The 26,020-nt window shown below is 43.3% G+C and overlaps 2 protein-coding genes across 2 annotated transcripts; both read right to left on the reverse strand.

Annotated features, from left to right (window-relative positions):
- Positions 1-9,107: 9,107 nt before the first annotated feature.
- On the reverse strand, positions 9,108-16,542 carry LOC106570018 (phosphatidylinositol 4-phosphate 5-kinase-like protein 1). The gene is made up of 9 exons (XM_014141905.3): positions 15,903-16,542; positions 13,889-13,939; positions 13,471-13,625; positions 12,446-12,570; positions 12,302-12,336; positions 12,134-12,189; positions 11,919-12,031; positions 11,519-11,681; positions 9,108-11,333 (listed from the first exon to the last, which is right to left on the reverse strand). Exons 1-9 carry the CDS (start codon positions 16,206-16,208, stop codon positions 10,871-10,873), a joined length of 1,467 nt encoding a protein of 488 aa, XP_013997380.3. The 5' UTR covers positions 16,209-16,542; the 3' UTR covers positions 9,108-10,870.
- Positions 16,543-18,634: 2,092 nt separating this feature from the next.
- On the reverse strand, positions 18,635-24,762 carry LOC106570017 (dolichol phosphate-mannose biosynthesis regulatory protein). Its single transcript, XM_014141887.3, has 4 exons — positions 24,516-24,762; positions 23,312-23,401; positions 21,948-22,050; positions 18,635-19,990 (listed from the first exon to the last, which is right to left on the reverse strand). Exons 1-4 carry the CDS (start codon positions 24,516-24,518, stop codon positions 19,938-19,940), a joined length of 249 nt encoding a protein of 82 aa, XP_013997362.1. The 5' UTR covers positions 24,519-24,762; the 3' UTR covers positions 18,635-19,937.
- Between the last annotated feature and the right edge of the window lie 1,258 nt (positions 24,763-26,020).

Raw genomic sequence — 26,020 nt, forward strand, 5'->3', positions numbered from 1 at the left:
GTTCCGAACGTACTAGACGACCAGTTCTTATAGCCTTTAGCCATACCCTTATCCTACTCCTCCTCTGGTGATGTAGAGGTTAATCCAGGCCCTGCAGTACCTAGCTCCACTTCCATTCGCAAGGCGCTCTCATTTGTTGACTTCTGTAACCGTAAAAGCCTTGGTTTCTTGCATGTTAACATTAGAAGCCTCCTCCCTAAGTTTGTTTTATTCACTGCATTAGCACAGTCAGCCAACCCAGATGTCCTAGCCGTGTCTGAATCCTGGCTTAGGAAGAACACCAAAAACCCTGAAATGTCCATCCCTAACTATGACATTTTCCGACAAGATAGAACTGCCAAAGGGGGCGGAGTTGCAATCTACTGCAGAGAGAGCCTGCAGAGTTCTGTCTTACTATCCAGGTCTGTGCCCAAACAATTTGAGCTTCTACTTTTAAAAATCCACCTTTCCAGAAACAAGTCTCTCACCGTTGCTGCTTGCTATAGACCACCTTCTGCCCCCAGCTGTGCCCTAGACACCATATGTGAATTGATTGCCCCCCATCTATCTTCAGAGCTCGTGCTGTTAGGTGACCTAAACTGGGACATGCTTAACACCCCGGCAATCCTACAATCTAAGATTGATGCCCTCAATCTCACACAAATTATCAATGAACCCACCACACGGGCACCCTCATAGATATCATCCTAACCAACCTGCCCTCCAAATACACCTCTGCTGTCTTCAGCACCCCTCATCACTGTCAAACACTCCCTAAAACACTTCAGCGAGCAGGCCTTTCTAATCGACCTGGCCCGGGTATCATGGAAGGATATTGACCTCATTCTGTCAGTAGAGGATGCCTGCTTATTCTTTAAAAGTGTTTTTCTCACCATCTTAAATAAGCATACCCCATTCAAAAAATGTAGAACCAGGAACAGATATAGCCCTTGGTTCACTCCAGACCTGACTGCCCTTGACCAGCACAAAAACATCCTGTGGCGGACTGCACTAGCATCGAATAGCCCCGCAATATGCAACTTTTCAGGGAAGTTAGGAACCAATATACCCCTACCCTGGTCAACAGCCCTATGCCCCCCACAGCAACTTGCCCAAGCCTCCCCATTTCTCCTTCACCCAAATCCAGATAGCAGATGTTCTGAAAGAGCTGCAAAATTTGGACTCCTACAAATCAGCCCGGCTAGACAATCTGGACCCTCTTTCTAAAATTGTCAGCCGAAATTATTGCAACCCCTATTACTAGCCTGTTCAACCTCTCTTTCGTATCGTCTGAGATCCCCAAAGATCGGAAAGCTGCCACGGTCATCCCCCTCTTCAAAGGGGGAGACACTCTAGACCCAAACTGCTACAGACCTATATCTATCCTACCCTGCCTTTCTAAGGTCTTCGATAGCCAAGTTAACAAACAGATCACCGACCATTTCGAATCCCACCGTACCTTCTCCGCTATGCAATCTGGTTTCCGAGCTGGTCATGGGTGCACCTCAGCCACGCTCAAGGTCCTAAACAACATCATAAGCACCATCGATAAGAGACAATACTGTGCAGCTGTATTCATCGACCTGGCCAAGGCTTTCAACTCTGTCAATCACCACATTCTTATCGGCAGACTCAACAGCCTTGGTTTCTCAAATGACTGCCTCGCCTGGTTCACCAACTACTTCTCAGATAGAGTTCAGTGTGTCAAATCAGAGGGCCTGTTGTCAGGACCTCTGGCAGTCTCTATGGGGGTGCCACAGGGTTCAATCCTCGTGCCAACTCTTTTCTCTATATACATCAATGATGTCGTTCTTGCTGCGGGTGATTCTCTGATCCACGTCTACGCAGACAACACCATTCTGTATACTTCTGGCCCTTCTTTGGACACTGTGTTAACTAACCTCCAGACGAGCTTCAATGCCATACAACTCTCCTTCCGTGGCCTCCAACTGCTCTTAAATGCAAGTAAAACTAAATCAAATCAAATCAAATCAAATGTATTTTTATATAGCCCTTCGTACATCAGCTGATATTCTCAAAGTGCTGTACAGAAACCCAGCCTAAAACCCCAAACAGCAAGCAAAGCATGTGAAAGAAGCACGGTGGCTAGGAAAAACTCCCTAGGAAAAACTCCCTAGAAAGGCCAAAAACCTAGGAAGAAACCTAGAGAGGAACCAGGCTATGAGGGGTGGCCAGTCCTCTTCTGGCTGTGCAGGGTGGATATTATAACAGAACATGGTCAAGATGTTAAAATGTTCATAAATGACCAGCATGGTCAAATAATAATAATCATAGTAGTTGTCGAGGGTGCAACAAGCACGTCCGGTAAACAGGTCAGGGTTCCATAGCCGCAGGCAGAACAGTTGAAACTGGAGCAGCAGCACGGCCAGGTGGACTGGGGACAGCATACCAGGTAGTCCTGAGGCATGGTCCTAGGGCTCAGGTCCTCCGAGAGAAAGACAGAAAGAGAGAAAGAATTAGAGAGAGCATATTTAAATACACACAAGACACCGGATAAGACAAGAGAAATACTCCAGATGTAACAGACTGACCCTAGCCCCCCGACACATAAACTACTGCAGCATAAATACTGGAGGCTGAGACAGGAGGGATCAGAAGACACTGTGGCCCCATCCGATGATACCCCCGGACAGGGCCAAACAGGCAGGATATAACCCCACCCACTTTGCCAAAGCACAGCCCCCACACCACTAGAGGGATGTCTCCAACCACCAACTTACCGTCCTAAGACAAGGCCGAGTATAGCCCACAACGATCTCCGCCATGGCACAACCCAAGGGGGGGGCGCCAACCCAGACAGGAAGACCACGTCAGTGACTCAACCCACTCAAGTGACGCACCCCTCCCATGGACGGCATGGAAGAACACCAGTAGGCCAGTGACTCAGCCCCTGTAAAAGGGTTAGAGGCAGAGAATCCCAGTGGAAAGAGGGGAACCGGCAAGGCAGAGACAGCAAGGGCGGTTCGTTGCTCCAGCCTTTCCGTTCACCTTCACACTCCTGGGCCAGACTATACTTAATCATAGGACCTACTGAAGAGATAAGTCTTCAGTAAAGACTTAAAGGTTGAGACTGAGTCTGCGTCTCTCACATTGGTAGGCAGACCATTCCATAAAAATGGAGCTCTATAGGAGAAAGCCCTACCTCCAGCCGTTTGCTAGGGACAATTAGGAGGCCTGCGTCTTGTGACCGTAGCGTACGTGTAGGTATGTACGGCAGGACCAAATCGGAAAGATAGGTAGGAGCAAGCCCATGTAATGCTTTGTAGGTTAGCAGTAAAACCTTGAAATCAGCCCTTGCCTTAACAGGAAGCCAGTGTAGGGAGGCTAGCACTGGAGTAATATGATCACATTTTTTGGTTCTAGTCAGGATTCTAGCAGCCGTATTTAGCACTAACTGAAGTTTATTTAGTGCTTTATCCGGGTAGCCGGAAAGTAGAGCATTGCAGTAGTCCAGCCTAGAAGTAACAAAAGCATGGATTAATTTTTCTGCGTCATTTTTGGACAGAAAATGTCTGATTTTTGCAATATTACGTAGATGGAAAAAAGCTGTCCTTGAAACAGTCTTGATATGTTCTTCAAAAGAGAGATCAGGGTCCAGAGTAACGCCAAGGTCCTTCACAGTTTTAAATGCATGCTCTTCAAACGATCCCTGCCCACACGTCCATTATCACTACTCTGGACGGTTCTGACTTAGAATATGTGGACAACTACAAATACCTAGGTGTCTGGTTAGACTGTAAACCCTCCTTCCAGACTCACATTAAGCATCTCCAATCCCAAATTAAATCTAGAATCGGCTTCCTATTTCGCAACAAAGCATCCTTCACTCATGCTGCCAAACATACCCTCATAAAACTGACTATCCTACCAATCTTTGACTTCGGCGATGTCATTTACAAAATAGCCTCCATTACTCTAGTCAGCAAATTGGATGCAGTCTATCACAGTGCCATCCATTTTGTCACCAAAGCCCCATATACTACCCACCACTGCGACCTGTATGCTCTCGTTGGCTGGCCCTCGCAGCATATTCGTCGCCAAACCCACTGGCTCCAGGTCATCTATAAGTCTTTGCTAGGTAAACCCCCGCCTTATCTCAGCTCACTGGTCACCATAGCAGCACCCACACGTAGCACGTGCTCCAGTAGGTATATTTCACTGGTCACCACCATAGCCAATTCCCCCTTTGGCCGCCTTTCCTTTCAGTTCTCTGCTGCCAATGACTGGAACAAACTGCAAAAATCACTGAAGCTGGAAAATAATATCTCCCTCACTAGCTTTAAGCACCAACTGTCAGAGCAGCTCACAGATCACTGCCTTTGTACTTAGCCCATCTGTAAATAGCCCATCCAACTACCTCATCCCCTCATTGCTTTATCTTGGCCAGGTTGCAGTTGTAAATGAGAACTTGTTCTCAACTAGCCTACCTGGTTAAATAAAGGTGAAAAAAAAAAAAAAATTGCAGTGGTTCCCAACTAGGGGTAGAATGTCCTTGAGGGGCTACTTCAGGGGTACTTCAGGGTTACAGGGAAAGCAACATTCAGTTGGTGGTACAGTAAGCAAAAAAGGTTGGGAACCACTGAACTACCTTTAGAGAGAGGGTACCTTCAGAGAGTTAGATACAAGCCAGTAAGCAAATAAGCAAAGTTCACACACACCTTAACTTAAAGTTCTTTATGCATTGACCAAAGGTGTTACGTATACAGGTATCCTGTGTGTGTATCCTGTATGTGTATTTCTTTTCTGTCCTTCTCCTCCTCACAGGTGACAATCATCACTCCCCAATCAGTCATCAATCAGTCCCCAATCAGAAGACACCTGTTCCTTTTTCCTCAACCAATCACATCCCCTTTCCCTTGGTTTAAAAACCCAGTCAGTTGTTTTCTCCCCAGATCAATCTCTCTGTAGCTCATTCTCACGCTGTGTTCAATCTCTCTCTCTCTCTCTCTCTCTCTCTCTCTCTCTCTCTCTCTCTCTCTCTCTCTCTCTCTCTCTCTCTCTCTCTCTCTCTCTCTCTCTCTCTCTCTCTCTCTCTCTCTCTCTCTCTCCTCTCTCTCTCTCTCTCTCTCTCTCTCTCTCTCTCTCTCTCTCTCTCTCTCTCTATAACTACATGTCACATTTGTTGGGTTATCCTGTGAGTATTGTTTTTTTGGTGGGAAAAGGGGGTACCAAGACAAGTCGCCCATGGGCATATATTACCCGTAGGTAAACGTTGTCTAAATACCCTAGTTGGAACTGGGCGGACCACCCACTGTATTTTTGGTTAGTTAGCTAGCTGTTGTTGAAGTAGGCTAGTCTAGTTTAGGGGTGTTTTGGATTATTGTTTCTTTGCTTGGGTCCAGATCAGCCCCTTTTCTCACACCCCATTACCGTGTGTTTAGTAATAAACCTTTAGAGTTTGACGGTAAATTTAAGTTGTCTGTGGTTTTTGTTCTCACTGTTACTTGTCACGATTATAATTTGCATGATTTATGTTACGGGTCTCGTCTCCATCCCCACTAGACTGCAAGGCCAAAAGGGATTCGTAACATAAGTGGGGGCTCATCCGGGATCTGTCATTACTGACACCCATGCCGCTCATGCAGATTGTGATAGTGGTTAGTTCAGTGTTGAGCGTCATAGCATTAGTGTTTGTTATTGGTTGGCTCTTGTGTTTTGGTGTAGTAGTTAAAGATGGCTACTTTTGTGAAATCCTTTTTGGATAACCCGTCGTGGGAGGTGTTTGATAAATGTCGTAAGATTAATTTAATGACCTTGGCAGACCATTTTTCATTGTCTATTTCACACAGTTTAGTTAAGGCGGAGGTTAAGAAACTAGAGTTAAATATTTTGTTAAAAGAGCAGGTGCTTGTGTTACCGCTGCCTGAGCCTACTACCCCTGTTAGGGATGTTGTGGCTCCAGTAAGCCCCTCGGTGTCTGAGACCGAGGGCGAGGCTAAAGCTCCAGCCACTTTGCCTCGTTTTGATCCCCTCTCCCCACTGTCAACCGGTGATGCCAGGAAGGATGTCCGTTCAATACAGTTCCAACTGAAGGCGGAAGAGAGAGCCCAAATTAGGCGAGAGAATCTCCAGTTGGAGATGTGTAAAATTGAGGCTGAAAGAGAACAGCGGCAGTTAGAAATGTGTAAAATAGAGGCAGAAAGAGAACAGCGGCAGGTGGATTTCAACATGCGCCAGATGGAACTGGAGGCAGAGACAGCGAGGCTAGCCTTCGTTCCTGCTGTGCCTGTTAGTGAGACGTCCTCACCAGCTGTAGCTTCCAACACGTTTAACATTAGTAGGCAGATTGCCTTGGTACCTTTGTTTAGAGAGTCAGAGGTTGACTCCTATTTTTGTGTATTTGAACGTATAGCATTGAAATGGCCTGAAGAAGTATGGTGTTTATTACTTCAGTGTAAACTAACTGGTAAAGCCCAAGAGGTTTTATCAGCGCTACCTTTGGAAGACAGTTTGAACTATGATGTGGTCAAAGCTACTGTTCTTCGTGCTTATGAGCTTGTGCCTGAGGCATACCGACAGAGATTGAGGTCTCATAGAAAGTCTGCTAGTAAGACTTATGTGGAATTTGCTAGAGACAAGGGAAATCTGTTTGATTCAAAATTTATCAAACAGATTTCCCTTGTCTCTAGCAAATTCCACATAAGTCTTTTAAAAAATATTTAACTCTCTAATCAGTAAGGTAACTTATTTCAACTCTCTCCGGGAGTTAATCTTGTTGGAAGAGTTTAAAAATTGCTTACCCAAACGCATTGTAGTTTACCTAAATGAACAGAAGGTATCCTCCCTGACAGAGGCGTCTGTGTTGGCAGACGAGTTTGTGTTGACGCACACGAGCGTGTTTTCGGCTCATACTGAGAGTAGAGCCACTGAGTTGCCTACTTTTAGTCCTAGTCGGCCAGTAGTATATCAAGCACGCCAGAAAAATGAGCGTTCCTGTTTCTATTGTCATAAAGTGGGACATATGATTAATGATTGCTTCCTACTAAAACGCAAACAAGGGATGCCTATTTGTGCCAAGCCGCCAACAGGTGTTGGGCTAATTCGTACGGTTGTGAGGTCTGAAACGAAACAAGTGCCTCAGGGTAAATGTAGTTTGAAAGTCTCAGTACCCGACCGCAGTTACGAACCGTTCATTTTCGAGGGGTTTGTGTCCATAGCGAATGACGAAGCATCTCAGCGCCCGGTTAAAATCCTTAGAGATACTGGTGCGGCGCAGTCGTTTATATTGTCTGATGTGTTGCCCTTATCCGAAAATACATACTGTGGTTCCAGTGTGTTAGTTCAGGGTATTGAAATGGGTTTTGTCCCAGTGCCGTTGCACTTTGTGAATGTACACTCTGAGTTAAGTGGAATATTCAGAGTGGGGGTACGTCCTATGTTGCCAGTAAAAGGTGTGACCTTTATAATGGGTAACGATATTGCCGGAGGAAAGGTAGTACCCGTATTGGAAGTGTTGGATAAAAGTGACCACTCTCTCTCCAATGAGTTGGCACAGAGTTATCCCCATGTGTTCCCCGCTTGTGCTGTCACTCGTGCTCAGGCAAGACAAGTGGGTGACGTGATAGATTTGTCGAACACTGTTCTGTTCAAAGAAGATGATCAAGAGGATGGGTTGTGTGCTACCTCTGAGAAGCTGATCACCTCTGACAAACAGCCCAGGGAAGAATCAAAGTATGTTGAACTTATTGCTGAGGCAATCATACAGTTACCGGTCACTCGTGAGCAGCTGATTGCTAACCAGAAGGTTGACAACAAGCTTGCTAAATGTTTTTCTAGTGTTGTCTCATTGGAAGAGGTAAAGAAGAAGGTGGCTTACTTCCTTGATGGTAATCTCCTCATGCGTAAATGGACATCTCATGTAGACGCGGATGCAGATTGGAATGCTGTTTACCAAATAGTGATTCCTACAGCCTTTCGACACAATGTGTTATCCCTTGCTCATGATCACCAGTGGTCTGGTCATTTAGGAATCACAAAGACTTATGATCGGATCCTTCGACATTTCTTTTGGCCAGGTTTAAAACAAGATGTGGCTCAGTTCTGTCGGACATGCCACACATGTCCGATAACAGGAAAACCAAATCAGGTTATTCCTCCAGCTCCTCTTTGTCCTATACCTGTCATAGGTGAACCATTTGAACATGTGGTGGTTGATTGTGTTGGACCGTTACCGAAGACAAAATCGGGTAACCAGTTTCTGTTAACGATAATGTGTATGGTAACAAGATACCCGAAGCCATTCCTCTGAGAAGGATTACAGCTTCGGTGGTGAGTAAAGCCTTAATTACGTTCTTCACGACATTTGGGTTACCTAAGGTGGTACAAACTGATCAAGGTACAAATTTCCTGTCAAAGCTCTTCAAGCAGGTGTTAAAATCCTTGTCAGTTACGAACCGCGTGTCAAGCGCATATCACCCAGAGTCTCAGGGTGCACTTGAACATTGGCATCAGACACTGAAGTCTATGCTACGTAAATATTGTTTGGAATCTGAGAAAGATTGGCATGAGGGAGTTCCTCTAGTTTTGTTTGCTGCTCGTGAAACTGTACAGCAGTCCCTAGGATTCAGCCCGGCTGAACTAGTGTTTGGTCACACAGTGAGAGGACCAATGAAAGTCCTTAAAGAACAATTTTTGTCCCAAGAGTTGTGTACGGGAGAAGAGAATGTGTTGGACTATGTTAGTCGCTTTCGTGAGCGCCTACACCAAGCCTGTGCTCTCGCTAAGGAAGCTCTGTCTTCCTCACAGAGGAGTATGAAAAGACACTATGATAAACAGGCGGTTTCTCGTCCACTACAGCCAGGTGACCAAGTACTGGTGTTATTGCCTTTTCCAGGATCTTCACTGTCAGCTCGTTTTTCTGGTCCTTATTTGATTGAAAATAAGTTAAGTGAAACTGACTATGTGCTTCAAACTCCTGATAGAAAACGCCAATCTCGCGTTTTCAGCACACCCCTATTATAGACAGAAGGCACAAACATGACTTTACCAGGGGTCAACAAGTTGAGCCAAGAGAGAGTATAGATGGTGGATTAGAGTTAGCCATCCACACGTTACGAAGTAGCTTACATTAGTGAATATGTTGTGAAAATGACCACATAACTTAGTCCTCCAATCAGGGTATTTTATTTCCCCAACTTTGTGTGGATGTTTTTTATGCTACATCTTACATTCAAATAGGATGTAAAGTCAATTCTATTCATGGATAGAATAGATTTCTGTTTCTAGACAACGTAAACCATGTAAATACAGTGCCTTACTTTCAAACATTCAGACCCAGACAGAGTTGTGAAAAACCCCTAAAATCAATCCTCATATTTCCCTGACTGACACAGGGTGTCGAGGGTGAGGAACAGAATGGAGCACCTCAAGAGGTTTAAAGCACATGTGTGTTATATTTTCTAACAGCAAGACTAAGTCTTTAGCCTACATTTCACCATAAAAACTAGACAGTGTGAGTAATATCTCTTGAGGCAACATGGCATTAAAGGGATAGTTCACCATTTTTTGTGTATTTTCAACTTCCCTATGGTGTTACCTAGGGTGTCCAGGTTCTTCCCTAGGTAAGTCAAAAATAAGATACAATTTCCAGAAGTGAACTTTCCCTTTAAAGAATGTGTTGGTCATCTTAAGAACCAGGCAGTCTTATAAAAGTTGTGTTACCCTGTTCAGACATTGCATGCATCAACCAATGATTGCATGCCACGTCATCGACTGTGCAGTCGGGCACCAGATTGCTATGACATATGATGTGGTTAGCTGATATGTAAAATACTTATCCAGGCATTGTAAGATCTGACATGCGTCAGCAATGTCTGAGCAGGGGAACAGAACCTTTATGACTGCCGTGAGTCATCACTTTTAAACATTAATCCTTTATACTGACCTTGCCATGACTGCACAAAGAGTACAAACAAAATAATGATATATAAAACACACTGCACAGTCATATCGGGAGAATATATTCACTTGGTCAACTGAACAGTGAAAACACAGCTTTTAAAAATACAACAAAATTGCACAGGTATAAACACTTCAAAAATGAATTGTAAAAAAAAAAAAAAATCCATATGAGGTGGCAAATTTGTACAATTATTTTGGTTTTCAGCATTCACTTGCTAATTGAACTTCAACAATTAAAAAAACTATTATACTTTCGAAAATCAGCTAATTAATTCATAGCACTTGATTATAAATGTCGCACCTTTTTCTTTGTTTACTTAACAAAGAATATGAAAAAGAAACCCATGAATTCGCGATGGTGAATATTATATTTGTATATAATGGTTTATATTTGTTTTAGCTTTGGTCTGGAGATGTGGAAACATGAAAGTAACTGCTCCTTGATCAATCTGAAATTACAGCACTTTAAAAGTATAGCTTCATGTCTCTGGTCAGTGTCCAAGTTGCGTGCATGCAAACGGGTGTTCCTGGGCAGACAGCCTGCTACTGTGTGTGTGCAAACGGGTGTTCCTGGGCAGACAGCCTGCTACTGTGTGTGTGCAAACGGGTGTTCCTGGGCAGACCAGCCTGCTACTGTGTGTGCAAACGGGTGTTCCTGGGCAGACAGCCTGCTACTGTGTGTGTGCAAACGGGTGTTCCTGGGCAGACAGCCTGCTACTGTGTGTGTGCAAACGGGTGTTCCTGGGCAGACAGCCTGCTACTGTGTGTGTGCAAACGGGTGTTCCTGGGCAGACAGCCTGCTACTGTGTGTGTGCAAACGGGTGTTCCTGGGCAGACAGCCTGCTACTGTGTGTGTGCAAACGGGTGTTCCTGGGCAGACAGCCTGCTACTGTGTGTGTGCAAACGTTTGTTCTTGGGCAGACAGCCTGCTACTGGGACTAACCATCCTCGTCCTCCCCTTTTTCTGAGTCTACTTGGTGTGGTCCTGTACCCACTGGCAGAGCCTAAGGCAGTAAGAGGTGGGGCTGACGGTGGAGAAGGCCTGCCCTGGGTGCCGCAGTCTCTTCCACCAATGCTCCAGCCTCTTCTTGAAGCTGTAGACAGTGAAGATGTCAATGATGCCCACAAAGTAGCGATGCTCCGGTCCGTCAATGACGTGTAGTGGGTTCTTGAAGTTGGGCAGCAGCCGTCGGTTCTGGGCCTGGAAGTCCCTGAGCACCATCGAATCTGTGACCGACCCGGCCGGCTGCTCAGTACAGGTTCTCCCGGAAAGGGCACTGCCCGGGTCACTTCCTCCCCGTGACTCGGCAACGCTGCAACTTCCTGTCCCGCCATCCATCTCTGACACCGACAGGGTGGAGTCTTCCTCTGGGACCACCCCTGGAACAGTGGGCATGCCCGCATGGGTGGGGCTTGAGCCAGTGATCACTGACCTGAGAGGTTAAAGAGGAGAGGGGGTAACCAGAGTTATTAGAAACCAACATGGCCATCTGAAAAGGTTAAAGAGGAGAGGGGGTAACCAGAGTTAATAGAAACCAACAGCCATCTGAAAAGGTTAAAGCGGGGAGAGGTGGTAAACATCAAGAAAGAATGAAAGAAAAATAAAATTTCCACCCACTTTTTTGTGCGCATGATAAGGGTGGCAAAGGAGAGGCCCTGGTGGCGTTCGTCCTGGTGCAGGGGCTGATGGCCCACCAGGAGGCTGTAGTCCAGCACGTTGAGTCTCTGCAAGAATGACGTGTCAATCTCCACCTGCCGGAGCAGCCACGGCCGCTGCTGGTCTATCAGCACAAGCATATATATGAAATAACTGCATGTACCACTTACTACCCTGTTACAGTGTAATAATATGGGTTATTAAAATGGATGTTACTATGCAAAAGCATGACCAGACTGGCCTCTCTCAATTACTACAATATACCTGTAAAGTCTTTTTTGTCATTGTAGTCAGTCATCTGGTACACATATGTGACATAACGCTTGCTGTAACATACTATGACAGGATTCGTTCCTCTTACCCAGAGTGATATACTGGCCCTTGAAATTCAAGTCCTTGAGGACAACAATAACCTGGCTACCCTCAGGGGCAGGGTCTGTCCACCGGCTCACCTCACAACCCTTGATGTCATACCTGCAACAACAGAGAACAAAGTCAGTATAACAGAATTGCTACCAGAGCCTGTAATATAGTCCCTACTCCAGACTTCTTGGTTTAACTCTGAAACAGGCTTACCTGGCATTGATTCGATCGTCAGGGTAAAAAACACTCTGCATCACAATAAAGTACTTCTGTGAAAAGGGTAAGACAAGGCATGAACAAAGTTGTAGATAATAAATAATGATCATTACACACAGTGTGGACTCTATGAATAATGAATAACAATCTATAATCAGTCTGTACCTTCCTCCTATGGGAAATGTTTATCCTGTGGACACCTTGAAAACAAACGAAAAGTCAGCTAAATGCAAAGCTATGGTAGCTAAGAGGACTAAAAACAGATACAATGATTTTCCATGAGATGAGAGTCCATCCTGTTAGTCTTACCTAAGAACTTGACCAGCAGTGAATGGGGATACTTCTCTAGGTGCTCCATGTAGATTCTCAGATTGGACAAGAGGAATTTCACCTCTCTCTTATTCTGGGTCTTCAGGAAAAAACACTTATCGTTCCTGGAAGAGGAAGACAGGTGCAGAGATCAGCACAAGGAGTGAGTTATAGTATATTTGTGTGTGTGTGTGTGTGTGTGTGTGTGTGCGCGCTTGCTTGCTTGTGTGTGTACATAAGACCTTAATGTGCTTAGTGTCTAGTGTGTTGTGTGTATTGTGTTTGGGTATAAACTTTGGCTTCAGCTGTCCCAGAACAGAGCGGCACATTTTGCTCTTCATTGTAATCAGAGGGCTGATATAAATACTATGCATACCAGTCTCTCTTGGCTAAGAGGTGAGGAGAGACTGACAGCATCACTTCTTCTTTTTATAAGAAACAATGTGTTGAAAATCCCAAATTGTTTGCATAGTCCACTTACAGAGCTCTGACGCACACACTTATCCCACCAGACATGCCACCAGGGGTCTTTTCACAGTCCCCAAATCCAGAACAAATTAAAGAAAGCGTACAGTATTCAATAGAGCCCTTATTGCATGGAACTTCCTTCCATCTCAGATTGCTCAAATAAACAGCAAACCTGATTAAAAAAAAAAACAGATAAAGCAACACCTCACGGCACAACGCCTCTCCCCTGGTTGACCTAGATAGTTTGTGTGTTTGCATTGATATGTAGGCTACGTGTGCCTTTTCAAAAAATGTATATAGTTCGGTCCTTGAGCTGTTCTTGTCTATTGATCTGAATTATGTCATTCTGTATTATGTTTCATGTTTTGTGTGGACCCCAGGAAGAGTAGCTGCTGCTTTTGCAACAGCTAATGGGGATCCTAATAAAATACCAAAATAGGAGTAACAAAGGAACTTTTCTATATTTTCACTATTGCTTTATGTCTATGTGTGGTGAGAGAGATATACACTAGCAGGAAAGTGAGAGATGACGAGAGGAGTAGAATATGCTTACGCACGTCAGAAAGAAGTCAGCCTTGCTTTTGGAGTTGCTGATGAACTGCAGGTATGAGCCATCGGAGGAGAGAGAGTGCTGATACTCCTTTTCTGTCATCCCCAGGGAGCGACGCAAGCTGGAAAACACTGGCCCTGCAAATGTCTCCATTTTAAAGTCCTACACAGAGAGAGAGAGAGAGAGAGAGAGTTATTTTGAGTTCAGATCTGATTGGTATCATCTTCAAACAGTAATGGAAATAAGGTGATAGATACAGCAGCAAGGTCATGGATGTAGGTCAGAAACAACCAGCCCAAGAATAGATCCTTGAGGAACTCCACAAGATATCTTGGCTCTATTAGATACCTGCTGTTTGCACAGACAAACTCCTCTGTATCAGTAAGAGATAGAGAGAGGAGAGAGATTTTTGGAAATCAGCATACCTTATGTATTTGAGTGACTTCCAATCTGTAATCATCTTCTGACAATTCATCCTATGATTAAAAAGAAGATGAAACCGGAATAATGGTTACCTGTAACATATACCAATTATGCAAATCAATAAACATTTCCAAGTGGTCTATAATCACTGTGGGTCAGATATATCTAACATTTTGCATTCTAAAAAGAAGGCATTTGTTTTATGTTTTCACTATTTTAAATGTTGTATTCACAACTAACATTCTGTGGATGTTCTACACAGATACATTTTTAAATATGAAAAAAAGACAATTAACAGCAATGACAGTCCACCAACAACAAAAAATTACAGATACCTTTCATTTACATTTACGTCATTTAGCAGAGCGACTTACAAATTGGTGCATTCACCTTATGATATCCAGTGGAACAACCACTTTACAATAGTAAATCGTTATCTTTTTTGGGGGGGGTTGGGGGGGGGGGTAGAAGGATTACTATATCCTATCCCAGCTATCCCTTTCCTGTTGAACTCCTCTCAGCTTTTCATGAAATCTAAACATTGCGACACACAATTAGCTAACACGCTACAAGAGGTGGATCAACAGGGTGTGTGTGTGTGTGTGTAAGATAATACGTGAGTAAGAGACAACAGACTGGACAGTCATGTATCACACGGCTGAGTCAGCAGGCTCCATTTGTGTGTGTGTGTGTGTGTGTGTGTGTGTGTGTGTGTGTGTGTGTGTGTGTGTGTGTGTGTGTGTGTGTGTGTGTGTGTGTGTGTGTGTGTGTGTGTGTGTGTGTGTGTGTGTGTGTGTGTGTAAAAAGAAAAAAATAATACTCTTATTCAGCACCATAGGATCCGGCACAGCAACCAATTGCCAATGTAAAATGGTTTCTGCAAATTAGATCTCATGATTACACCCAAATCAAAGTCCCACTTGGCTCTAATATCAGCCTGGTCGCAGAGCATTTCGTATTATTCTGTATGTAAATCCAAGACAGTCCATGTTTTTTAACCTTTATTTAACTAGACAAGTCAGTTAAGAACAAATTCTTATTTTCAATGACGGCCTACTTGTAAAGCCCCTCTGGCCAAACCGTCCCCTAGCCCGGACGACGCTGGGCCAATTGTGCAATGTCATATGGGACTCCCAAGCAAATGGTAGGGAGCAGGTTTTCAGTTTGGAATCGAAAGACGCCTCAATGATGTAAAGTCAAAATTGGGCATACGTCTTAAACAAAACAATTGTTGCAGAGAAGGTGCCATTGTAGCTAGTAGTAAGCTAACAAGTGGCTAACAAACTATGAGAATCATAACAATTTGAGCCTTTCTTATTAGAAAAGTCCAGGTAATCACTCCCTGTTCCAGTCCATTTTCTTCCGTTTGCTGCCTAATGAACATGACCCATGGTTCTTCTGTATGGGGCCTTTAGCCATGAGTAATACAGATGGATGGAACATGGCTCTATCTGATGAGCTCCTTTTGTTCATGTTACATCCCTACCCCAGTTGACCTTCTCATGGTCCTCTGGGCGAACTTGATGGGTGATGGAGGTGGAGTGAGTCAACAATTACCCGCTACCAGGAAATCAAAATGTATCCAGTTTATAACCAAACATGAAAATGTTGACAATGGCATATGACAGGTGTATGTATGTATATTGTTGTTTGTTTGGACCATTTAAAACGTGTTTTTGACTAGTTTCAGACCACTGTACATGTTTATGCATGCTGACAACACGATGCCCAGATCAAACTGTCTATCCCTTGTGAGCCTTGTAAAACATCTTAATCTAACACGTGTTTGCACTGGGTGTGACGTTTGTAAAATACCTGTACACAGGGCATTAAACACAAAGGGTTAAAAACAAGGTGTAAGTGAAGACAGTCTCGTGTTCTAACTTTGTTTTCAGTGTTTTATCCTCCACTGAAATAAACAGGTCGGATTTTTAACATGGTGCAAACATGCTTAGTAAAATTTACTTAGAATACTTGCACCACACCTAATGTGACCGACCCATGGTTGGTGCTCACCGGTGGTGGGTTGTCGATGGTGGTCTGCACGGCTGCAGAGAGGCCTTCCTTCATCATAGAGGTGAGGCTGTAGAACTCGTGCTGCTGGTCAATCTCAAACAGGCCCAGTAGCTTCCACTGCTGCCTCAGGCCCCCCCACATCGTCCTCTTCAATGTCCCAGTCCTCCGCGTCACCCCCGCCGGACCCACAGACATCTCCATCTGGGGTGGGGATGACACACACACACCAGAATGAGTGCTCAAGCACCAGCACTTGCAACCATCTCTACAAAATGCCACATCACTAAAAGGGCTGTTTGTCTCCATTAAAATGTAATGCCATTTACAAAAAAAAGACAAGTACGCAGGTAAGACCAGTTGGACCACGCAAGTTGGTCTTCCTATCGATTGACGTGTGGTAACTCATTGCTGGGCAAACCAGAGGTTGAAAATAACAGTTGTGTCGTAGAGAGACCTGGGCTGCCTGTGGCATGCAGAAAGTGACCACGGCAACAAAAGTGCAATGGCTCGATAGGCCTCAGAGAATGGAGAGATTTTATTGGCCTGATATTGACTGACAGGGAAATCAAACAGGCCACATACATTTGACCACAGAAGCCTTTCCTGTTAGGAACAAGCGAGTAGAGGGTAACTAAGGACTGTGAATATAGGCTAGTGTAGAGGGGCGGACTGGGACCAGAAATCAGCCCTGACATTTCTAACACAGCGCCCCCATTTTTTTCCTCGAGGCCCCTACACCAGGCCATTTATTCCTTGAGGCCCCCATTATTAGCCAAATAATTAAGGACTGTGAATATAGGCTAGTGTACAGGGGCGGACTGAGACCAGAAATCACTAAGGACTGTGAATATAGGCTAGTGTACAGGGACAGACTGGAACCAGAAATCAGCCCTGACATTTCTTGCACACCTGCCCCTTCTTTTCCTTAAGGTTCCCACATCGGCCCATATTTTTCCTTGAGGCCCCTCACCAGGCCATTTTTTCCTTGAGGCACCCATTATTAGCCAAATAATTAAAGACTGTGAATATAGGCTAGTGTACAGTGGCGGACTGGGATCAGAAATCACTAAGGACTGTGAATATAGGCTAGTGTACAGGGGCGGACTGGGATCAGAAATCACTAAGGACTGTGAATATAGGCTAGTGTACAGGGGCGGACTGGAACCAGAACTCTCTAAGGACTGTGAATATACTGTAGGCTAGTGTACAGGGGCAGACTGGGACCAGAAATCAGCCCTGACATTTCTAACATACCAGCCCCTTCTTTTCCTTGAGGCTCCCACACGGCCCATTTTTTCCCTCAAGGCCCCTACACCAGGCCACATTTTCTCTGAGGCCCATATTATTAGCCAAATAATGATAATTTTGAACAAAAAACCTGAGTTAGACAGGCCCACTGGGCTAAAAATGAACCAGCCAGTCCAGCCCTGCTAGTGTATCCCTCCTTCCCCCACATGGGGTATGTAAATATGAACCATCAGTGATCATGGATCAACCAGCTGTCTCCTTGACAACAAGCAGGAGAGGAACAAGTCTGTTCAAGTCCCTAGGGCCTAGATGTAGCCGTTGCTCTCAATGCGCCCCTGAAAGCCCTAGAGGCACTTTATCTGTTCAAGCACAGTGGCTGTAACTAATGAGGTCCTTGTTTTGGAGAGTACCCAGCTTCAAGCATCTATTAGCAAAATAACCGTTTAATTAGTCGTTTTATTATGTTAAATCATGATGAATCAAGGATAAACCATTGATAAAACATAGGGTAGAAAATAGGTTGTTTTTATCAACATGCAGAATCTTTGAAAGAGGACTCCAATTTGAGTATCTGCACTGCTCTATATTGGCCCACTGACCAGTGGAACCAGTTGACACCACACCACACCCACAGCAGTATACCAGCACAATAAAGTAGGCCTACACCTTTTGCCATATAGTAATACCCTATACATGTGTAGGTTATACAATAATATATGGGCTATTATAGGACTGGCCATGCAATAAAACAATAGGCTAAAAAGGGTTATTGCAAGCGCATAACGGTGATACAGCCAACAATTTCTGATAATGTTGGCCGGATGGTTTGAATATGGTGTTATTCTTTGCTGTCTAAATTAAACTTTTCACACACAATTCGGATACATCATTCTGTCGTCTATCCGGTGCCTGTCATTGCGCGCATCGGATACCGACGGGTAAATTTAGCACGAATAAAAAAACTACAGTAGGCTACGTCCATACAGTCAAAAACATATCCTAACAAAACAAGCAATATTAAAATATTTGCGTTAACATTAGTAATAGATATTCCAAAATATGAAGATTCTTGCCTCAGTTTGGCTCATCGATGCCACTAATTCAGGTCCTCCCGTGTCTGCTCTATAGTTCCCGAGATCAGCGCATTCCTCCTATCCACGATTGACATCGCAATCCGTTCTTTCAATGAATGCGCGCAAGCGGGGATGTGGCGATAATGACACTGCGCGGAACCCCCAACAAGCTGCACCAGAAATCTCCTTTCACAAAGCATTAGCTCATGTTTGTGACCTGAAAAAAACTCCTGCAAACAGATTATAAAAAACGCCATATATGTCTCATTTTACGAGGAATCGTTTGATGTGATCAATGATATGACCTAAATCGTAGATGTATAGGCTACACAATAAAACATGATTATTTTAATCAATTCTCATTATAGACCACATTCTAAACATTGAAATCCTGAATGAATTGTGCGAGAATTATCAATATAACATTTTTATTTTGTGAATACAGAGGACCTTTAACCCTATACACCATCCACATTTTTAGACCTTGTTTCACTCAACAGACTTTAGAAAATAGTCCATCATATAAGATGCTAAGTTATCTTGTACTTGAACTAGCCAAGCACTTAATGGTATTTGAAAGCATGACAGATTTCCTAATTTGCCACAATGAGTATTTAAAATACCAAGTGTTTGTGTGGACATAAATATGCTTGGATATCAATTGGCCCCATTCAGTCCGTGTAGACTACAGTTACTAACTAAACAATTGACATTGGTCATTCTTAGCAACTAAGAACTCAATAAATCTTTAAGTCTTAAAACAGTGCCTGAAAAGACATCCAAAATGTGGTGATATGGGACACAAGTGAAACTTTGATCAAATCTGATATAGTACTCTACAAAATCAGCTAATCTAATTCCTCTCCACATTATGAAGCCAGGTTTTATCTAGGGCTGACGACATACAGTGAAAGTGAATACCGACACATTGATTTCATCCCTGGCAAAGTGACAATGCTCCTTAAGGATAAATATAGCATCTGCAGCCATGCAGGGATTGACATTAAGGGTTGCCCTATTGCCTGGGTCAAGTGAAGTGAGCAGTCGCACAAGTTTGGCCTGCACCGAGTTTGCCCCAATGGGCATGTAATGAAAAATAAATACATATAGAAATCAAACTGAAAAGAATTCCAGTAGCCTAAAGCTGATCTTTCTGGTTCATTCCCATTGTTTACGCAAAAGACAAACAATTTATGGCAGTCGGGCAAGTTGAGCCTGCTATTAATGTTTTTACTGATAACAACCAAAATACAAAGAATTCCAGTACTGATCTGATTCCTTCCCTATGTGTAGGTGACAGGCAGGCCATATATGGCAGTTTGTGTGTAAATAACTAATTTACACTTTCAGGGAAGTGATCATAATCTTTAGGCAACCAAAAAAAGACTTCTGACTTGCCGGATGGGCAAGTGCCTTTCAGACTTTAACGTCAATCTCTGACATGCATTACCAACCGCAAGGTTGTGGGTCTGAATAAGGAGAAGGGATAGGTGGTGGTGTACAGCAGCTCTTCAAGTCTTGTCTTCTGTCTTTCAGTCATTAGAGGTTTTCATCAGCTGTCAGAGCGAAGCAGTCCAGACTTTATTTTTTATTTCTCCCAACGGAATGTAAGGCAAGACGCTGGACCAGGGAGGTTCTAGTGAAGCTACTGTTAGCATAACTACTAGCGCTACATCCTGACCCGTCTGACAGCGTCTCTGTGACACCATCCCTCTTAGTCCACCTTAGGCTTGCGGTTCTTCCTGGTGACCACTCCAATGAAGGTACCTGAGGAGAGGAGAATGTCTGTGGTTACTCTTAAAACGAGAAGAATAAGATCACTGTTCTCATCAAGACCAGACTGAACTACAGTGGTGGCCAAATATATTGGCACTCTTGCACTTTTCTTAATGAATTCCCCATTTCTTCTAAAATAAGTTGAAATTAAAAAATAAAGTTTGGTCTCCACACCTTTGTTCTATTGTCAACATTGCAGAACCAACGTTTTTTTGGGAGGGAAATGTTAATTAAGAAAATGTAACCAAATGGCATATACCCCGAGCTGACAAGGTAAAAATCTGTCGTTCTGACCCTGAGCAAAGCAGTTAACCCACTGTTCACTGGGTGCCGAAGATGTGGATGTTGATTAAGGCAGCCCCCCGCATCTCTCTGATTCAGAGGGGTTGGGTTAAATGTGGAAGACACATTTCAGTTGTACAACTGACTAGGTATCTCCCTTTCCCTTATATATAAAAAAAAAAAAAAGGTTTTGGATGGGATTCAGATCTGGAGCAGTCGCTGCCCACTCCAGAACAGTCCAGTGTTTATTCTTGAACCATTCCTGGGAGCTTTTTAAAAAAAAGAAGTACGTGTGTTTGGGTTGTTGTCCTGCTGGAAGACCCACAACCTTCAACAGAGACCCAGTTTTTAGACACTGGGTTGAACAATGCACTCCAAAACACCTTGATAATCTGCTGTTTTCATTATGTCTTGCACACGTTCAAGGCCCCTAGTACCAGAGGCATCAAAGCAAAGCATTCAAAGCATTAGCGAACCTCCCCCATGTTTGATTGCAGGGAGGTCCATTAGCGAACCTCCCCCATGTTTGATTGTAGGGAGGTCCATTAGCGAACCTCCCCCATGTTTGATTGTAGGGAGGTCCATTAGCGAACCTCCCCCATGTTTGATTGTAGGGAGGTCCATTAGCGAACCTCCCCCATGTTTGATTGTAGGGAGGTCCATTAGCGAACCTCCCCCATGTTTGATTGTAGGGAGGTCCATTAGCGAACCTCCCCCATGTTTGATTGTAGGGAGGTCCATTAGCGAACCTCCCCCATGTTTGATTGTAGGGAGGGGGTTCTTTTCTTTGAATGCTTCATTTGGTCGTTGGTAAACATAGGAAGACTCCAATGCTGAATGAGACAAGAAAGACCCATTGAACTTTGTAAAATCCCATCTAAACATGCCTAAATCCTGGGGAAATGTTCTGTAGACCAATGAAACAAAATGTGGCAATACATCAGCACTATGTTTACCAATTACCAAATAAAGCATTCAAAAATGTTCTGGAGTGGCCAGCGAGGAATCCAGATCTGGATCCCATCAAAAACCTTTGGGGAAATGTGAAAACAGCAGTTGGTGGAAGGCAACATTAAAAATATTGAAGAATTGGAGTCATTTGCAGGTAAAAAGGTGGCCAAATTCCCAGTAGAAAGGTATAGCAAGCTCATAGATGGCTAAAATACTTTGTTTTGTTGTTATCTTCACAAAAGGATGTTTACCAAATATTAGCTCCTGGGTGCCAAAAATTGTGTCCATGACATTTGTTTACATTTTCTTAATTAAACATTGTAAACTTAAGTTTCCCCCACATAAAATGGTTCTGCCATGTGACAATCCAATAACAATGTGTGGAGACAATGTTTTTTTAGAAGAAATGGGGAATTATTTAACAAAAGTGCAAGGCTACCAATATATTTGGCCACCATTGTAGGTGCCACATATTCACCCATTTGGGTGTATTGCATATGGATCTGTTCATGCCCAGTTAGGCTGTTCTGTGATTTATAGACCATCAGATGGTCATCTCAGCTGCACCTAGCTCAGGGAGGTCCTTGTGAACAAGCAGAATGCCTTATATCCTATGTATATCCAGTCCTTTTAGATGGACAGGCTGAGGGTAGGAACAGGGAAGGGAGCAAAACACGAGATTAGAACCCATCTAATGTAGCATTCAAGAACTCACCTACACAGAGCAGCAGTATCAATGCTGCAATCCCAGGTAGAATGACAGAGTACTCCCGTGGAAGGAAATACTGGTGGACCACATGGTCGCTGTCCACGAAGGGCTGGACAAGGTACAATATCCCATGAGTTAGTAGACACAAACAATACATAATCTTCTATTGGATTCCTGGCAACGAGTTTAACTTGCAAATTACAATGCAAAGTCAACATTCTCGAATGTGTGGACCTCCAACGATCTTTGTGGTACCATTTGAAAGTTGAAATTTCATTCCCATTTTAGTACATTTATCAGCCAAAACATGACACCCACCCTGTTTTCAAGAGCATGTTGTGTCTCAACCGATGGCCGGCACAACACAAAAACGTTACATGATGTAAAATAGGGCCTAAGCTACAACAAATTAGTTTATGCGTTTTTAGATCATTTACATTAAAACATGTTCTTTTAAATAAAATAAAAATAAAAAGTCAAATTATAAAATAGTTTGCTAACCCTGTAAGCTTTTAAATGATATCAATCTCAACCATTTATCTTTTCCAGTGATGAAGACATGTCTCATGGTATGGTGGTGTATGCAAAATGGGGAAACTTTCAGCATCTTTATTTCTTGAATGTTTCGGCATTCAGGCCCTTAAAAGCAGCTTTCTGAGCACTTCTACAATGGGCAAATATTTTTCTAATCAAAAGGCGTGCTGTCAAAAGATGATTGAATTCAAATGGATTTACCCGTTGGCAAGACAGCACAAACCAATTTTGGACCAGAATAGCAGTTCTAGGCTATACCTAGCTACAGATTGTTATACCAGATAATGTGATTTAACCAAATATTTTTGGTATCCATTACTTGGAGTTACAGGATAGGTACTGTTTGGTGTAGGACAAAGAATTTTCGACCAACCTTAGCAATACTGTCTTAATCGTTGATTCGTGGAAACAGGAGAACGACGCCAGTATCACCAAGCTTGGTCAAAAATTCTCTGTTCTATACCAAACAGTACCAATCCTGTAACTCCCAGTAATAGATATAAAAAATATCTTTAGTTAAATCACTTTATTTGGTGTAACAATCTGTAGCTAAGCTATACCTACCACACAGGGGGCTGCTTTAGGGGAGCACAGTTCATGTCTGGAACGGCGCAAATGGAATGTCATCAATCACCCATGTTAATTTTTTTTCACCTTTATTTAACCAGTTGGCCAGTTGAGAACAAGTTCTCATTTACAACTGCGTCCTGGCCAAGATAAAGCAAAGCAGTGCGACAAAAACAACAGAGTTACACGTGTTCGATACCATTCCACTTCAGCCGTTATCACGAGCCCGTGCTCCCCAATTAAGGTACTACCAACCTCCTGTGACCTACCAGTATGATGACCCAGATTGTGTAGTATGTAAACAATAGGAGGCTGAAGCCAACCAGGCCCATGCCAACTGCTCGATCTGTCCCTGTTGCCTGCAAGAAATTAAGACAAAATGTATGAGGATGAGGTTAAACTGAGAAAATACTGTATCAAGCCATTATTGAGATAATAATAAAGTACCACCATATGAGTCATAATACCCATAAAAGTGTGCAGTCAAACAGGGAAATGGTTCCAATCATTTTTCAGCCATTCACTTGTCCCATAGGGATTTTAAAAACACTTAATATAAGGGCTGCGTTTTGTGACTTTTATAAATATATTAGCCAGTATTTACCCCTAACAAAAGAAACGCTAATTAGCTGCTGATGTGGCTATCATAATGAACCACAAATGCCATGATGATCTGGAGACTGCCGAATCAAAGCAAAGGTAAGAATCTCTGGATTAACTATCTAATGTTAGCTAAATGTAGTAATGAATACATTTGTGACATTTCTTTAAAATGTACCTGTTAGCAAAGGTACCAGCTAAAGATGACATGCAGGAGCTTTTATAATATTGCATGATGTCTATTTTGATGCTAGTTAGTATTTTTAATTCAAAGTAGAGCTGAATATATTGACAAATCACCTTGTCCGAGAGAGATTTACATGGTTATCAAACGTCACGCCAGGGAAAGCCTAGATTAAACACAGCCCTTATTTTAAAATTCTAAAATACCCTATGGGAAACAATGAATGGTGGAAAAATTGGAAACATTTCCCTGTTTGACCGCTAGGTTTTATGGGTATTATGACACCACCACTGTGGGGTACTGTAGGCTAACTATTATTAGAACAGCATTATAGGTCAGCCTGGTTGGATAGTCAGGCAGGGTAGTTACAACGTTTCCTTTCATAATCTGGCTGGGTGATAAAATGAACCATGCACGACACATGAAAACGACGATAGTGTGATGGCTAGCTAGCTAACTGTCTGTAACTACCATACAGACATGAGGGATTATAGCTAGTTAAGTAACGTTAGTATCTAGCTAGCGAGTTCGTGCAACTCTTCTGGCTTTCACAGTCTCTGGAGCTTCCCTAACGAAATTGTATCAGCTATTCCGTAGACATTTAAATAGGTTTGTGGCTATAAAATAAATAGTAACATTATACAGGTTATATCACAAAATGGCTAGTAGCCCTGGCAATTATCTTTTACCATTTCTAACGTGTTGTTTCCGCGTTTGAATCACATCCGCAAACTGCGAGCGTGACCCGGATGATGAAGAAAATAGGTAAATGTTCGGTCTAAACCCTACTCTAACCGTTTAAATTCAATGCGGTCACGTCAAAGTTGGACGTCGCAAGGATTCTGTTTAGACTACCACAAAAAGTGATGCCAATTTACCAATTTTGTTGCTGGATTTAGCAACTTTTCAGACTACCCTGGCAACTTTCTTTCAAACAACACTTAGCAACAAAATGAGCTCCTTTAAAAAATGTATTTGCAACTTTTGAAAAGTGACTCAAACGCTAAAATGCACGCATTTTCCCTCTAAATGACACTAAAACGATTGTCTCTGTCACAACACACGTGCCTGGCTGCAAAAGTACGTTGTGAGTGACGTCAGCAGCAGGCGCTCAGCTCGTGCACAGACAGCAGCAAATCATTGTTGGCTGACTGCAGCTGCCTGTGCACGAGCTGAGCATCTGCTGCTGACGTCACTCAAACTGCACTTTTGCAGCCAGGCATGACAACTAACAACCAATACACTGCTGAAAACTATAATTATTCAGAATGTGTAGGTTTACCAGATAAAAAGAAAATAAGTAAAATGTAATTGTTCAATAATGTGTAATGTGTAATTGTTCAATAATTAAGGGTTGTCTTTAAAAATTAAAATATCTGATCATATAAAATGTGTTGTGTTTATATTACTTTTACAAATAAAAATGTGATAAACAAACAAATCTAAACTAACAAATGTCAAATCATATTTTTCGCCGAGATGGCCAGTCAATTTGAGTAACGTTATTGTGTATTCTACGTAAAACGCTACGTAATGGCGCAGTTTTACGTTATTACGCAATGACATCACAACGTCATTTAGCAACTTTTAGCAACAAATCGACCTGCCTCTAGCAACTTCCCCTGAAAATGAGTTGGCAACACTGACCACAAAGATTCTCCTCGCTAGCCAAGCAGACCAGATCACCTTGACATAAATAAATACAATTGAAGTCAATTATCTTCACATTTTATCATTAAACCTGTGTAACAGTGTAGGTTCCGTCCCTCTCTTCGCCCCAACCCGGGCTCGAACCAGAGACCCTTGCACACATCAACAACTGACACCCACCGAAGCATCGTTACCCATCGCGCCACAAAAGTCGCGGCCCTTGCAACACAAGGGGAAACCCTACTTCAAGTCTCAGAGCGAGTGACGTCACTGATTGAAACGCTATTAGCGCGCAACACCGCTAACTAACTAGCCATTTCACATCGGTTACACTCACCCCCCCTTTGACCTCCTCCTTTTCCGCAGCAACCAATGATCCGGGTCAACAGCATCAAGTTAACAGTGTAGGTTCCGTCCCTCTCTTCGCCCCAACCCGGGCTCGAACCAGGGGCCTTGCACACATCAACAACTGACACCCATCGTTACCCATCGCGCCACAGAAGTCGCGGCCTTTGCAACGCAAGGGGAAACCCTACTTCAAGTC

Source organism: Salmo salar, chromosome 01 (assembly GCF_965601325.2).
Source record: "Salmo salar chromosome 01, fSalSal1, whole genome shotgun sequence".
NCBI classification, from domain to species: domain Eukaryota; kingdom Metazoa; phylum Chordata; class Actinopteri; order Salmoniformes; family Salmonidae; genus Salmo; species Salmo salar.

Coding starts and splice junctions, on each gene's coding strand:
- LOC106570017 (XM_014141887.3), bottom strand. Junction 22,051..23,311: donor CAATCTGGGTCATCATACTG/GTAGGTCACAGG, acceptor TACCTTGTCCAG/CCCTTCGTGGACAGCGACCA. Junction 19,991..21,947: donor GATACTGCTGCTCTGTGTAG/GTGAGTTCTTGA, acceptor TCCTCTCCTCAG/GTACCTTCATTGGAGTGGTC.
- LOC106570018 (XM_014141905.3), bottom strand. CDS start 16,208: ATGGAGACAAACAGCCCTTTTAGTGATGTGGCATTTTGTAGAGATGGT. Junction 11,682..11,918: donor GGGCCAGTATATCACTCTGG/GTAAGAGGAACG, acceptor TTGTGCTGATAG/ACCAGCAGCGGCCGTGGCTG. Junction 11,334..11,518: donor CTTATCATGCGCACAAAAAA/GTGGGTGGAAAT, acceptor TTAACCTCTCAG/GTCAGTGATCACTGGCTCAA.